The sequence below is a fragment of the Grammomys surdaster genome, unplaced genomic scaffold (genome assembly GCF_004785775.1).
Source record: "Grammomys surdaster isolate TR1022 unplaced genomic scaffold, NIH_TR_1.0 130, whole genome shotgun sequence".
NCBI lineage: Eukaryota > Metazoa > Chordata > Mammalia > Rodentia > Muridae > Grammomys > Grammomys surdaster.
This window is the reverse complement of record NW_021604588.1, coordinates 8012200-8027577: the sequence shown is the minus strand read 5'-3', so window position 1 is coordinate 8027577 and position 15378 is coordinate 8012200. Positions and strand designations below refer to the sequence as shown.

The 15378-nt window shown below is 44.7% G+C and overlaps 1 protein-coding gene across 1 annotated transcript; it reads right to left on the bottom strand.

Moving 5' to 3' along the window:
- Nucleotides 1-1749: 1749 nt before the first annotated feature.
- Nucleotides 1750-14726, bottom strand: Myoc (myocilin). The gene is made up of 3 exons (XM_028761182.1): nucleotides 13969-14726; nucleotides 5450-5575; nucleotides 1750-3022 (listed from the first exon to the last, which is right to left on the bottom strand). Exons 1-3 carry the CDS (start codon nucleotides 14567-14569, stop codon nucleotides 2238-2240), a joined length of 1512 nt encoding a protein of 503 aa, XP_028617015.1. The 5' UTR covers nucleotides 14570-14726; the 3' UTR covers nucleotides 1750-2237.
- Nucleotides 14727-15378: the final 652 nt, after the last annotated feature.

Here is a 15378-nt window from a genome sequence, read left to right as displayed (position 1 = left end):
AAAGTCCTGAGTTTGAAACGCTTCAACATCCAAAAGTTTGAGGGCATTTACATAATGATGAGAGTGGGAACTTCTTCATCTACCCTTATGTGATGGACCAATCAAAGCAAAGTCACACTGAAATATGAAAAATTACATTCCAACTATGTGACTGTGGTGTACAAAATCCTTATACAGATACCTGAAGTCAGAGGGACTGGTGCAAGAGACAACCCATCCCCAGCAGGAACAGCAGCAAAAGAACAAAAGGAACTCATACTCCTTTGCTTCAGGACCACTCCTGAAATGCCCCAAGAGTCATGAAGAAGTAAAAACCTTCGTTTCCTTTTCTGTCTTTCAAACACTGTACCTGAGAGATCCAGACACTAGTCTGTGGAGGTTGGCAGATGTGGAACCAGAAATGAAGATGTGTTAGTGACAGACACTGGGTATCTGCCTGGATTCTCCCCAGTGGTGATAACAGGACCAACACAGATGTGGGAGAGATAGAAAGCTTTGATCAACTGACACCCAGTAGGGGAAAATCCAAGCTGAACTGACATGGTAAAATATGCTACCACTACACACCATGGAGAAGGAGGTTAACCTCAGTTCCTAAAGAGCTCTGGGGTGATAGTGCAGTCTGTAAGGTGTTTGCTTTTCAAGCGTGAAGACCGAGTTCAACCCCCCCCAGGAACCATGGGAAATTTAAGAAGCTGAGTGTAATGGGGTGTACTGGTGTTCCCAACACTGAGGAAGAAGACAGGAGTTGTGCAAGTGCCAGGCTAGGAAAAAAGACTGTCTAAAAACCAAACCAAACCAAAACCCAAAAAACCCAAACAAACAAACAAAGGGAACATAGTGTCTGAAGAATGATGTCTCAGGTTGTCCTCTGATTCCCACACCTGCATGGACACATACACACACTCATAGGCACACATGCGATGCACACACACACACAAGAAGTAAAGCGTTATTTTCTGGGTGGACAGCTTTAGTTTTGGTAAGATGGAAAGAGTTGTCCTTACGTGGTGATGGTTGGCACAAACCCATTTAATGACACCTATATGCACAGTCAAAATGACCCCACCGGTAAAAACTCTTGCCACTAAGGCTGACTGCTTATGTTCAGTCCCATGTCCCACATCTTAGGCAGAGGAAACTGACCCCTCCACGTTGGTCTCTGACCACACACTCTATGGCACATGTAGTCATGTTTAAATGGTTAGTTACAGTGGATGCTTTCATTATATGTGTGTTATCACCAGTTTTACCATTGCAAAAGAAGTTCTATAAGGTTTGCTCATATGAGAGCTGTGGCTTAGAAATACAGGACCTTGGCCATGTGTGATGGTGTACACCTTTCTATGACAGCACCCTGGAGGCACAGGCACACAGTTCTATAGAGTGAGTTCCAGGACAGCCAGGGATTTGTAGAGGGGCCCTGTCTGGAAAAAAAAAGCTGGTATCTGTAACAACAGGTAAAACTTAAAATGAATCTAGAAAAGTGGGTAGACTGAGGGAAAGACACCAAAATTGCTCAGAAAGAGGGAAGAACACAATCAGGTGGAGGTGGGAAGCCGTGCAGCCCGCTGTTGACCTATCACCATCATGGGCAAAACAGGAAAGGATGGGCACAGCCTCTCAGACACATGCATACCTGCACACACATGCCTGTAACATCTTGCAGTCATATTAGCCAACCCAGAGGCATGACACACTCTGGAGTCTGTGCTTTTGAGCAAAGATTTCCATTGATCTCAAGGACAATAATGTTGTGTAAGATAACTTTATTTCACAGGGCAAAGAGTTTAAGTTCTACCCAACTACATGCTTTATCTGTAGCATTAGAAATCTGCTGGAGTAAATACACCTTTGGCAGGAGCAGTTCTAACCACAGGAGAGATCCCCCGTGGAACTGCTGCTGCCTCTCAAGGCTTACGGTAACCATACAGCCTGCAAAAGCAGTGGTTTTATGAAGAAACAACTTACTTCTCGTTTTTCTCTGGACTGCTGCAAGATACGATTTTTAAAAGGTGAACATCTCTAGGAAAGCTGACAGAAGAGAACAGAGTATGTGCCACTGCCACATGCCTCAAGGTCCTATCAGAGGGTAACTGTACATTGACCTGGACAAACAAAATCTTGAGAAGCAGGAGAAACTCCCTGTATCTGGGTTGCCTCTCCTTGCCACTGCTTCACCTGGGAGCCCGGAACTTTCCCTTTTTCCTGCCTTTGCTGGTAGGGATAGAGGCTCCTCACATTTCAGAGAGCTTGATGTCATAGGAGACCATGTTGAAGTTGTCCCAGGCAAAGAGCTTCCTCTCCAGGGGGTTGTAGTCGATCATGCTGCTGTACTTGTAGCGATTCTTGAATGGGATGGTCAGGGTCTTGCTGATCCCAGTGTTAGTGTCATAGGCGAAGTTGACGGTTGCACGGGCTGAAGAGTAGCTGCTCACAGTGTACAAGGTGCCACAGATGACAAAGGCATTGGCCACAGATTGCTTACGGATGTTGGTCTCCCAGGTACGCTCAAGTTCCAGGTTCTCTGGGTTCAATTTGGAGAGGACTATGGCCCCTTTGGTTTCCTCTGTGCTGTAGATGACCCAGAGGCCGCTTTCATCCACAGCTAAGTCGATGTCTGTGTAGCCGCCCCATGCGTAGGGGAACCGTCCGTGATAGCCAGCTCCAGGAATTTCCTTCTCTGCCTTCACTGTCTCAGTGTTCAGCTCATACCTGAGCACAGTTCTGGACTCAGCGCCCTGGAAATAGAGACTCCCCGCATACACCACAGCACCTGTGCTTTCCAGTGCTCGGGGGAGCACATGGACCTTTGAAGGATAGCCCTGCTCGAACTGGTTTATCTGACTGTACTCAAACACCTGGCGGATGTTTGTGCCAACTGTGTCGATCCTCCAAGTGGTCTCCTGGGTGTAGGGATGGGTGGGCTTGGGGTCTCTCATCCATACTCCATACTTGCCAGTGATTGTTTCAGCTGTCCTCAAGGTGACTGGCTCTCCTACCCAGACTAGTGCTCCACATCCTGATGAATTAAAAGAGTTGCCACATATTTAATACCTGTAAGTCTTCCAAATAACAGACGGCAGGATGGTAGGAGCAAAGCAGAGAAGGCAGAGACAGAGTAGGTTGACATCTGAGCCTTGCTACCTACTTGACCATGTGACCAGTGAGGTATTTAGCTCTGTGAGCCTTGACTTTCTCATTTGTTTTTATTCTGTTTTGTGTTCATTGGTGATTTGCCTACATGTATGTCTGTGTGAGGGTGTCAGATCTCTTGGAACTGGAGTTACAGACAGTTGTGAGCTGCCATGTGGGTGCTGGGAATTGAACCTGGGTCCTCTGGAAGAATAGCCAATGCTTTTAACCACTGAGCCATCTCTCTATCCCCTGGCTTTCTCATTTAAAAAGGGGAATAAAGGCTTTGGGTAATGAGGTTGTTGTCATTAGAGTAGTAAGGAGGTAGGGGTGATTAGACATGCCTGAGTGCTTTCCCTAGAGGAGTGCACAGCAAACATCACGTAGTAAGTCTGTGGAGTGAATGGATCACTCACTCGGGAGGAAGAAGGCTGCACAGAGCTTTGACTCGGTCCAAACTCTCTCCTCGAGCTTAGCAGGGACTGTGAGTATTTATTTCATTGCACTTCATGACTTTCAAATTGAATTTATTTTATTTAAAAAGAGAAATCGGCTCATTGTAAGTATAATCTGCATGACAACGCTTTTCAAGCTGTACTTGACGGGCCATATACTTGATGCATCCATTTATTTTATTTTTTATTTCTTTTTATTTATTTATTTTTAAATCAAATCGTAATTTTTACTTATTTACACAGAGGTTATAAACACAGAAAGGCAGGACGTGGGGAAGGGGATGACACCGGAGTGTGGGTGTTCAGGGGGAGTACAGATATCTTTCAGAACAGGGTATCGGCTGGGTGAAGGTTCAGGGGACAGGTCACTATGGCTCTGCCTATGATTCACTTGTCCTTATCTAAGTTGGTATTGTCTGCCAAGGCTACCTATTTACAAGGTCTATGACTACTCAGGCTGGTAAATTTCCACAAAAGCTGCCTGTTTACAATAGCTTATGGCCATCTGTTTCAATGTTTTTCCATAGAGACCCAAGACTTGGTGTTAGTATACATGTATGACAGACCTATTGCTGATTTTAGGCCTATGGCTGAAATAGGCTAACTTTGTGAAACAACAGATAAATAATTTGGTAGCAAAACCTATTCAGATACATTATCATAAGTTAGCTATGGAGGACCACGAGACTCAAGATGAGGTTGTTACTCTATCCAGGGTGTTCCTAAAACCCATCTCCACCCAACCTAAAAGAGGGGACTTCTGCCCCTAGACCAAGCAGAGAGGGGCCACCCAGAACCCCCTCTGACTGGTGATCTGAATTCTTGCTTAGGCTGCGAGGCTAAGCACTGCAAGGGAATATCAATAAAAAATAAAAATATCTATCTGGGTTCCCTGAGGGACAAGCCTGACTGCAAAGGGGTTGATGTCAAAAGTATCCCCTCTCCAGGAAAAAGACATCGGGATGGGTATGGCCCTCATGCCTCACTGGACAACGACAGGGGGACTGGAGCCATTACAAGGTCCCCTTCAAGTACTGGAGGTCAGGCCTCTATCCCCACCTTCACAAGATTAGAATCACCACAGCCCTTCTATACTTAGAGAAGGAAGGAGATGTCAGGGGCAGCCCTGCTTATACACTGATGCATCCATTTAAATCTCATAAAAACAGAGTGTACTTTTTAATGTAATGAATAGATAGCTAAGAATTTCAGTTGAGTGGATTTAAAATAAATCTCTCTTCTTTCATGGGTGTCTTTGATTTCCTCACAAAAGGTAACAGCAATGTTTCTCCCTCGGAATCATACTTTAACTGCTTTGGGACACCCCTATATACCCTTCAGTGTTAAGTGTTAGCAGGGATTGCTAATAACACAGTCCCAATGTTATTTTCTGGAAACAGCAGCCATATTCCATGGAACACTTTTTTTTTTTTTTTTTGAGGGGCGAATGCACTTTTCCTTGATAGACAAGGGTCAGAAAAATACCTTTGTAACAGACATGCTGAGCTGATTAAATAGATATACCTAGCCCCTCCAAGGTTGGCTTCCTGTCTAGAAAGGGCAGCAGAGAGATTTCAGCTTCCCTCTCCCCAACTCTGCCTCTTGGGAGTCAACTGTTTTCTCTTCTGGATGAACAGTTGCTCTATCCAAACGAACACAGAACAAGGCACACACACACACACACACACACACACACACACAGAGAGAGAGAGAGAGAGAGAGAGAGAGAGAGAGAGAGAGAGAGAGAGAGAGAAAGAGAATGAAAGACAATGAGAGACAATGAGAGACAATGAGAGACAATGAGAGACAATGAGAGAGGGGGGCAGGTAGGCTTAAAAGGGAGAAGTCTAACTTCATACCTTTGTCTCCCTCTTTGCTCCTGGGTTGGCCAGATGGATTCTCCTTCAAGATTTGGGAAGCAGGAACCTCCGTTAACTCTGACTTCAGTTCTTGGAAGGCCAATGTGTCCAAATTCCACTGAGAGACTGTATTCAAAGAAACAAATGGTACTTGGAGAAGAAAGGACATAAAAATGGATTCTGTGGAGGGTGACGTTTGATATGTTTCCAAATACTTGATATCTGAAATTTGCTTTGGGGGCCCAGAAAGGGAAGAGATAACCACGTTGGAAGCTCATTGGAACTGGGGTGATGGCTTCACTGGTATTCTTTCTCTTGGGGAATTTGCATAATTAAAAAGCTTACAAGTAATATATTGCCCAGCTCTCTGTTTAACACTTGGTTGAATATTCAGTACCAAATAAAGTACAATTAGAGTTTTATGTGATTTATATAAATTCCACTAGAGAAATTGATTGCTAGTAAAGTATGGCTTCTAGGAATAGAAGACAGTTATTAGCAAGCTCTTAAATGTTTGAGTTTCAACAGTTAAATATTCACTGCAACTTCTGGGTTTTTCCTTCTCATATCATGTGAATATCTTGTAAGAACAGATCACTTTTTGGTTTTTAACTATATTCCTATTTTCATTTGATGTCATTATATATACTGATGAGGTAAGGTGACATTTCTGTATACATATACATTGATTAGAAATCAGCTCAAAATAACTACACATCCATTACCTTAGATATTTATTACTTCTTTGTGTTGGAAATATTCACAATCTTTTGTAGCTATTTTGAAGTATTCAGGTAATTGTCAATAACACATTAGGCTTTGCATGTAACCTTTCTGAAGTCAAGTTGCATAAGGAAGAACATGTTTGAGGTTCTTCTAGGAATTCCTAGAAAAGGGGAGAAGGCCACCATACGAGGGTCACGGTGAGCCATCATTCCCTGGCATCACTTCCCTTCCTGTTTGCACCTGATAACAAGTATTTCATATTTGATGGTAGGCTGGCTTTCTGTTCGGTGGCTTACTGAGGTGGTGTGTATTAAGAAAAGAACTGTACACACTTGTCACTCAGCAGGAAGAAAATAAGATGCCCTCCGTATCTTCGGAGACAATAAAGTGGAAAGAAGAGTAGGAAGCTAGGCGTCTTCATGGATGACTTTCCTGAAGATATCTGAAGTATTGACACAGATACCAAGAAGGGTGCATGTGTGTACATGCATGCAGAAAGATGATTATCAGCTATCGTTACCCTTTTTCATAGTTAAAAAAAAACCCTACTTGTGCTGCCTCTAAAGTTTCAGAGACTAAAGTTGGCTTTAGTACTGCTGTCTGTCCTAGTGCGTTGGAATTACTGTCACCACTAATGTGTGCTCAGCCCTGTGTTTATCTCATATCTCCACAACAGTCCTGAAAGTAACTACTATTTTCCTCATCAGCAAATGAAGAAAGCAAAGATCAGAAGGGGTTGGTAATCTACCAAGTTTTCACAACTAGTAAGTGTTAAGGGTGGAAGTTGAACCACTGTCTTCTGAAGTCTTGGCATTTGTGACCCTTCTGCTTTGGGATTAGAGGCTCTGTCGGCTACAAACGAATGTCTTGGCTCTCACAACTGGATGCTCCTTTTTACAAGCGCTCGGTAGAAGTGAGCACTGTTGAACTATTCCAGTAGAGGGCGCTACAGCGATGTCATGTGAGGAAGAAGGTCTGCAGTTCTCCTTCCTTGGCTTCCTGTCACATGTACTTGAGGACATCCGGAGGTCCCTAATGTTCATATGGCTCCTCTGAAATTTCAGTCTTGTGGTACACAGTCCATAAGGAAGTTAGAGTTGCTACCTGGGGACCTCAGTGTTCTGAAATTGCTCATCCTATCTCCTCAGGACTCCTCCATGAGTGCACAGGTCCCCATTTGCACATGCGGCTGAGGCCAGGATGAACAGGCAGAGTATCCCTTCCCTGGTGAAGTCTTGAAGTCCTTCCAAGTCTGTCCATCCTACCTCAGCCCCTGTAGCCCCAGACTACCATTTGGAGATTACTTATATATGAAATCCGTTCTATTTGCTTTCTCACCATCATTAATAATTTTCTCTGTGGTTAGGTATAGAGTAAAGGACTATTAGGGAGGGACAGATCTCCCTTGGGAGTGAAAGTAGAGCGAATAGTTATGGATGGATGGGAGTAAAGGGTATGGGGAGGGTCAAACTGGGAGGGGAAGGGAAGAGGGGGTTATGAAAGGAGGAAATACAGGGGGGAAGAGCTAAAATTAACAGAACAGCCATTTGATGAGTTGTATTGGGAACCTGATACATCAGAAGCTTTCTAAATTACATACATATACGAAGGTGATCTAAATGAAATTATCAATTAGCAGGAGAGACAGCCCCTAGTGAACATCTCACATCACCAAATGAAGTTCATGACTGGGAATGGGTTGTTGGTGAAAGGGGTCCCATGTGAACACCCAAACAACTCAGACTGTTGCACAAACTGATCAGGCTGCTCTCCACAAACTGATGACAAGGTCTTATTACTAAAAATATTACCTATGCAACTTACTGAACAAGGAGAAGTTAAGCTGGTGCCTACCTAAAGCCTTCACCCCTACCGGCTAGTGTTCTTGATACCAGAAGGTACTATGCACTCTACCAAAGGAGAAAGATAAAAAACCAACCCAGCTACAGACCCTTTGAGTTACAGTGATGTCCTACCTGCAAGATCTACTAGCCAATGGTAGCACAAAGCTTGTGGGAATAACCAACTAATATTTGATTTACAACCTACTCCATTAGATGGAACACTAATAACTGACTTGACTTAAGTGACCAAGAACCTGAGGCTAGATAGCCCAGGGACCCAGGGGAAAACTAAACACTACTATTCTACAAAAGGACCATAGCAGTAAAATGACTCCTAATGACATTCTGCTAGACTCATAGATCAGTGCCGCTCAGCCATCATCAGAGAAGCTTCCTCCTGCCGCAGGTGGGAACAAATACAGAGACCCACAGCCAGACAATGTGCAGAGAATGAGAAGTCTTGTAACATTTGGCCCTAAAGGGGATGTCTCCATCAAATCTCTTCCTTCAGGGTTCAGGAACCCTGTAGAAGAGGAGGCAGGAAGAATGTAAGAGTCAGAGAAGGTGGAGGACACCAGGAAAACAGGGCCCATTAATTCAAGAAGACTGACTCACATACGAAGTCAGAGTCAGTATACGCACAAGGCAGAATGCTCAGGGCCTGCATAGGTCTGCACCAGATGGAGTCCTAGAGCTAAGAATGGCCCATGCCATCTCTAATGCAGACTCTCCAACTGAAAACCATTTGCAACTAAATAATTTTCTCCAAGGGAGTCTCACTGGGGAAACAAAGTACTCTTGATTGTAGGCCACATGGCCAGCAACAGCTAGGAAGAAAAATGAGCTCAATAGCGTTTAGAGTTTCCTTGTCTCAAAATATCGCAGCAGGCCTTTTCCCCCTGCATATATTTTGCATATATTTTATGCCTTCCAACTGTGTGGTGGTTTGGGGTTCAGGAATGTGTGTTTCTGCATCTGTATTTATCTCTTGTGCCTTTTCTTGGGCTCTTTTCCTTCTGCTTTTTGTTTTGTCCTATCCCGATTTAATTTTGTTTCATCTTATATTTTATTATTATTATTTTTTAGATGCCTGTTTGTTCTCTAAAGAGAGGAAGAAGATGGATCTGGATGAGAGGGGAGGCAGGAAGGAACGAGGAGGAGGAATGAGAGGGAAAAATCAGAGTTGGAATACACTGTATAAAAATACCTGCTGTCAGTAAAAGAAACGATAATAATTCCTTCTGTTTAGCTTCCCTGGATTGATATACTGAGTGGCTTCTATGTCTCCATTGGGCCCAGTGAATGGCTAAAGGCTTCAGGAGAGTCAGTGAGCTCCCTCCAGTGCCCCTCTCCTGGGGCGGAGCTCAGGCCCTAGATGATGGCTCAGCATACCTGCAGAGCACAGTTGCCCATCAGATCTTCAGTCAGAGAGGCAGATGCACAGGAGTATGGGATTGTGTTCCCATCCTGGTCCCACCGAAACCCATGCCAAGGTTCATAACAGGAGACCTCAGCTCAGGCTCTCTCCCTGTCTTCCCTTGCTCTTCACTAGGAACCACACCTCATGCACTTTCCTTGTGGTAAACAAGAGCCTTAGTAACACATCAAGGAAAGCCTTCCAGAGACCGCTGGACTCATTTCCACTTGGCAGGTGTGGCACTTGGATTAGGAAACTCCTGGTGGCTTTTTAGTCATCTCAGCCAGGAGCTACTGGCAGCATTCAGATCCCCAGAGGAGAGCCATCTGGCAACATCTGCTGAAGCAGGGAAGCTCTGTACGAAGGGGGCTGGGCTGAGCCAGAAGTTGTTTCCTTCAATTCCACAGTGTCCCAGCTGTGGGACTTTGGGCCAATGAGCCAACCTCTTTGAACACCAGCATTCCGAGCTGTACAAACATGTCAGGTTGTTTTTGAAGATTATATAGGTGCCATGAGCAAATAATCCCAAATAAAGAAATGTTCAAACTCTGATTTTTCTGGACTATCTAAAACCACTAACATTCAATTTTGAATATAGAAGGAAAACAAATGATTGTGGAAAATAATATCTGCATTGTAGCAGATGTCTGAAGCTTCCATGCCTTTTGCTTATTTTTGTAATTAACGGTATTGAGATTCATCCCTCGATTGTTGACATATGTTGAGACTGTCTGCCTGTTCTATCCTTAACCTCATACCGTAGTGGAGCTGGGCCCATGAACCAGTTCAATTATTAACTAATTTGCATGCAAATGGCATTATAAAGATTTTTGTAAATATTTTCTATTACTGTGAAAAAGACAGTATTACTCAAATGGAGAAAATAGATTAAAGCAATGCCATAATATTTCCAGGTTGACACAAATGCTTCAGGAAAAAGAAAGTTTAGCTACTAGCCTGGTTGTCAGTTGTCCTGGGTACTATCTCTAGATCTAGCATATGCTACAGAGACTTTATGTTAAGTGTGAGCCAAGGTTCTTGATGACTGCACGACATTTACACACAATGGTAGGACTCAACCAGAGGAAAACATTACAATTGAAGTCCATTACCAGGGTGGCCACTCTGTCAGAAGTGGCTCAGGCTGCTTCCTCCTCTCACTACTGCTCAGCATGCTAACCCAGAGTCCTGCTGAACACTCTGGTGCCCGACTCCTTCCTGCCCATCTTTACCCAGCAGTTGTTATAGCAACCAGACTCTTAGAGGTATCAGCTGCCAGGACCACATATCAGCTTCCTGCAGAAGCTTCTCTGACTGTGAGGACCAGCCTGGCATCTTATTTCTCACAGATGAAGGACTATTGGATCCAGGGATAAGTGTTTCCTGGAGCTGAGCTTTTGTTTCTCATGTGGCAATCAATCTGATGGCCCCTCCCTCTCTATTTTCATTCCTTGAATCACTCTCCTCTGTGTCCTATTTCTTTTCCTGGCCTCAGGGCCCAGGTAAACCACTACCTCACAGGCCCTCTCTGATGTCTGGGTCCAACTCCTCAGTCTCAGAGGGAACTGCTGTTGCATTTTTCCTGTAGGGTGAATAGCACTTTGTTTACATCTGTGTAGGTGTGCATGCTGGAATCCATATGCATACACATGAGTGATGGATTCTGGGGAGATTATTTTTCTATGTAACAATTACAGGCTAAAGTGGTGGTGTCAGTTTGAACTGTGTGGGGAGTAGGAAGAAACCTGCCTTCTCAGACTGCCTTTATCTACTGAGACTCAAACCCCAGGCCTTCATACCTCAGCTTTTGCCACTTGAGTTCCAACCCCTCAGAGTACTACTGGATCTCCAAGCCTGGGACCTGGAGTTGGATTTCATTCCAGCTATTTCTGTAGCTCTTTGACTTTTTCTCCCCATACCCAACCTTAGACAAGGACTCTCTGTATAGCCTTGGCTGTCCTGGAACCTGCTCTGTAGACCAGGTTGATCTTAAAGTCACTGAGATCCCCTACCCCTGCCTTCCAAGTGCTGGGGTTAAAGGCATGCATCACCACCACCTGGAGCTCTCTGTCATTTTTAAGGTCTATAAACTTGAAGACAGTAGGAGTCATGAATGTCATCAACTCTTAGAAAAGGGAGAATTCTGGTTCTCATCGTGCTATTAACAGACTAAGTGGGCACTGGCTGGCAGGCTTGCTGGCGTCAGTTTCCACATGTACACAAACAAGCCCAGGGCTACAAGGCTCCTGTCTAGTTATCTGTTCTGTCCTTATGCACTCTCTGGCCTGATAACGCTCCATGATAGAGAAAGACTCCCACATTTGAAGTTCATTATAACAGGCTGTGGACCTGTGTCAAAAGGAGAGTAGCTGGAAAGGAGGATGGAAATAAAATTAAAGAACACATCCAATAGATTCCCAAGGCCAAGCATGACCTTTAAACTAAAAGACCACAGGCCAGTAATAATATAAAGCATTGCCTCTATTTTAACATGCACACAAACATTCTGCATATATACAATTACACAGGGTTTTGTTGTTGTTGAGAGTGTAACTTCAAGTCTGAAATTTGCATATAACTTTTAGTGATGCTAAAATCACCATTTGTCCTCTCTGAGACCAGATGAAGTCTCAGCCACCATTGGGCATCTGAGCAGCCTTGGTCCCTTAGCCGCTTAGAACTTCAACTCTCCTCTGTTGTCCAATTTGCAATTGGATTTCTTCCAGCTTAAATATAAATATTTAACTAGGTAATCATTAATGGGAGGAAGAGAGAGAGAGAGAGCGATAGAAGACACACACTGGCTATAAAAGCAGAAGCAGGCACCAGCAGGGAAGGTAGACACCAGGAGGGGCACAGGAAAGGATTATGTCTTAAAAAGATCAGGTAAGTCCACGAGTTTTTATCCTAACTTCAGTTTCAATAGCAGGAAGCATCACTCCTATGTTATGGTTGCTCATTTGGACTCCACAAAAGTGGTTACAGAGTGAATTCTTTGCCATGTTATGGATAAGAAGAAACAGGCAGGGAAGGAAATAGCTTGCCTCCCGCTGAGCTCAGTGTCAACACTGGGTCTGAAGCCTTACAGCCATGTAGATCTTACCTTTCAGGCAAGGATCTCTTTCAGAAAATATTTATTCCATCATGCCATTTTGGAGGTTTTCAACCCCAAGAAGGTGGTAGGATACTTGAGATCATGCTTCCCATACACTGTTTACTGGGATCCAGAGCTACTCCACGTTTAGTGTGGCCTCTCTGCCTCTCACTCTCAGAGAGTAAACTGTAGAGATAGGTCCTGACAGTTCAGCTCCAGGCACACTTGAGTGTGCTCAGGATCGTCTCCCTCATAACTGCACTGTTCTCTGAGAAATGCAATGTAATATAACAACCTCTAATACGTGCCCTGTTCCCCAACCATCCCAACACTCCTTCTGTAACTGTCACCTGACTGTGGAGAGCTGATGGAGGATGCCCACCTGTTTGGTTACCAGGTTTCTTAGACTCCTTTGTTTAAAAGGAACCCTTTCCCTCGATTTCCTTGGTGCTTGTCGTTGATACGTTTAAGGAGCCCAGACTAATTGTTCCACATCTGAATGTGTTTGTTCATGAAACAAGTGACTATTTGGGAACAAAATGCTCATTAAAAGTGGCACAAATACTGTTTTCTAACCACCAAAAATAATGTGTCCATCTCTCAATGCACTCAAATATCCATCTCAGGGCAGGAGCTGGGACAAACAGAAAAGGCCGTTTGTGAGAAGGATCACTGCAGAGTTCTCCAGTGACCCGAAAACAGATATTCGTTGATTCAGCAACAAAAGACAAAATTACAAAGCTACACACCAAGGAACCTGAGAGAGAAATTGTTTCCTCTTTCTTTACCAAGGTAGGAGATTAAAAAATAAAACACCACCAGGCATAGTGGTGTATGCCTTTAATCCTGGTTCTTGGGAGGCAGAGGCAGGCAGATCTTTGAGTTCAAGGCCAGTCTAGTCTATAGAGGGAGTTTCAGGACAGTCAGGACAACACAGAATAATCCTGTCTCGAAAAACCAAATACATTAATAATAACAATAACAACAACAATAATAGTAATCATAATAGTACACCAGTTTTCATTGCACAAATCATTTGGCACCTCATAAATATGGGTCATTTTGGCAGGAATCACAATTCCTAAGCAAAGATTGAAAAAGAATGAATTACCCAAAGGCACAACGGGCCATTTTCTATTGATTATTTACCATAAGTATCTCCCATCTGGCCCTGTGTTTCTCATTTGGCTGTGGGCTGTGAGAATTTTGTCATGAATGGGAACAAGAGCTCAGATCCACTGACCTAAACAAGGAGCCAACTTCCAGGAAACATGGGAAAGCGTTTGCTTTGCTCTCCTTAATGAAACTATTGCATACTGCATTTGCAGTTTCTGAGAGAAAAGACAAAACAGAATGAGAAGCTTGGGAGTCCTGTAATGGGTCACCAGCAAACTTGCTACCTTCTGGGTCAGGCAGCCCCTCCACCCTGCATTCTTACCTTCCCTGGAGCCTGGCAGCATGTCCTGAGAGGGGTGCTGGGTTGAGGGACACTGGCCCCTCCTCAGCCTTGCTACCTCCTGGCTGCTGCCTTCTAGCCTCCTGGCCAAATCTTCATTCTCTTGTTCCAGCTGCCTCTTCTCTTCCTCTAAAGCTGACTTGTCTCGCAGGAGATTATTATAGGCTACCTCCAGATCCCTGGCTTGGGTCTCCAGCTGGTCCCGCTCTCTCCTCAGGGCACCCAGCTGGCCCTGCAGCCCCTCCTGGGCCTCTTGGGTCCCAGTAACTCTGCCCAAGGTCATCTGGTGGAGGAGACTCTCCAGGGATCTGACCCGGGCCTTGGTAGACTCTAGGTCTGCATGCTGGATGCTGCTGTCTCTCCGAAGGTCTTGGATGGCTGACATGGCCTGGTCCTCCCTTGGGCAGCTAGATTCATTGGGGCTGGCCACAGTGAAGGTGTATTGGCATCGGCCACTCCGATCATTGGCCTTTCGGAACTGTGCTGCCCTGGCCCCCATTCCCCACACCAGGCAGGCCAGAAACAGAAGCTGGAGAGCTGGCATCTTGGGACCACAGCTGCAGCAGCGTGCACAGAGGGACATCAGTGTGAAGGCTGAGTGACGTTTCTTCTGGAAAGCTCTCTTGCAAGGGGTCTGGATGGGTGGCCCTGCTGGCTCAAGCCTGAAGTCCAAAGAGGTTTATATATCCTGGGGAGCCAGCCCTTTGTGGAGGGAGGGAGAGGTGATCACATGAAGCTGGGTTGGACCAGCCATGGGGGGATAGGAGGATTGCACTCACACTGCCAGCGAAAGCCTTAAAAAAAAAGTGCCAGAGATTATTTTGAATTATTTTTTTAGAAATCCCCCTGCATGTACCCCATATCCCAACAATAACCCCTAAGTTTCTAGCCTGTTTGTGTGTACGTGTGCACATATGCCCACCTTGTCTGGCAGGAGTAGCTGGTTGTGTGCTCATTTGAACAGGGATATAAGTCTGTTTTGTGTTTCTCTGGACCCTGCTCCGGATCAGTCACTGCACAATGAATTGGGGAGACACACGCCTGAGCAGACATGTCCTGTACCAGAGACGAAGAAGAGGCCAGTGCCCACAGGCTCCAGGCTCCTCCAGAAGGGATGAGACTAGGATGTGCACATCCTTAGGAAAACCCCTAACTGCAGCCTCTTGTCTCAGGAACCTGTGCCAATGTTCTGGATCGGGTTTTTTGATGAGTATGCCTCCAAAAGTCTACTGGTGAAACCTGTGCACCCATCTCTGAAAGATAGGTCCAAATGCATACAATACAAAAGAAACATATTATTAAGTTAAGGATATGAAAATATTTAAACACCTGAAATATATGCTACATCAGATATTCAACCCAAGGTCTAATTTTAAATTGAACACTTTTGAA

Excerpts from the sequence above, each read along its gene's own strand:
- Myoc (XM_028761182.1), bottom strand. The coding sequence starts at position 14,569 with ATGTCCCTCTGTGCACGCTGCTGCAGCTGTGGTCCCAAGATGCCAGCT. Across the intron at positions 5,576-13,968 it reads GCTGCCAGGCTCCAGGGAAG|TCTCTCAGTGGAATTTGGAC; the intron begins GTAAGAATGCAG and ends CTTTGAATACAG. Across the intron at positions 3,023-5,449 it reads GAGCAAAGAGGGAGACAAAG|GATGTGGAGCACTAGTCTGG; the intron begins GTATGAAGTTAG and ends TTAATTCATCAG.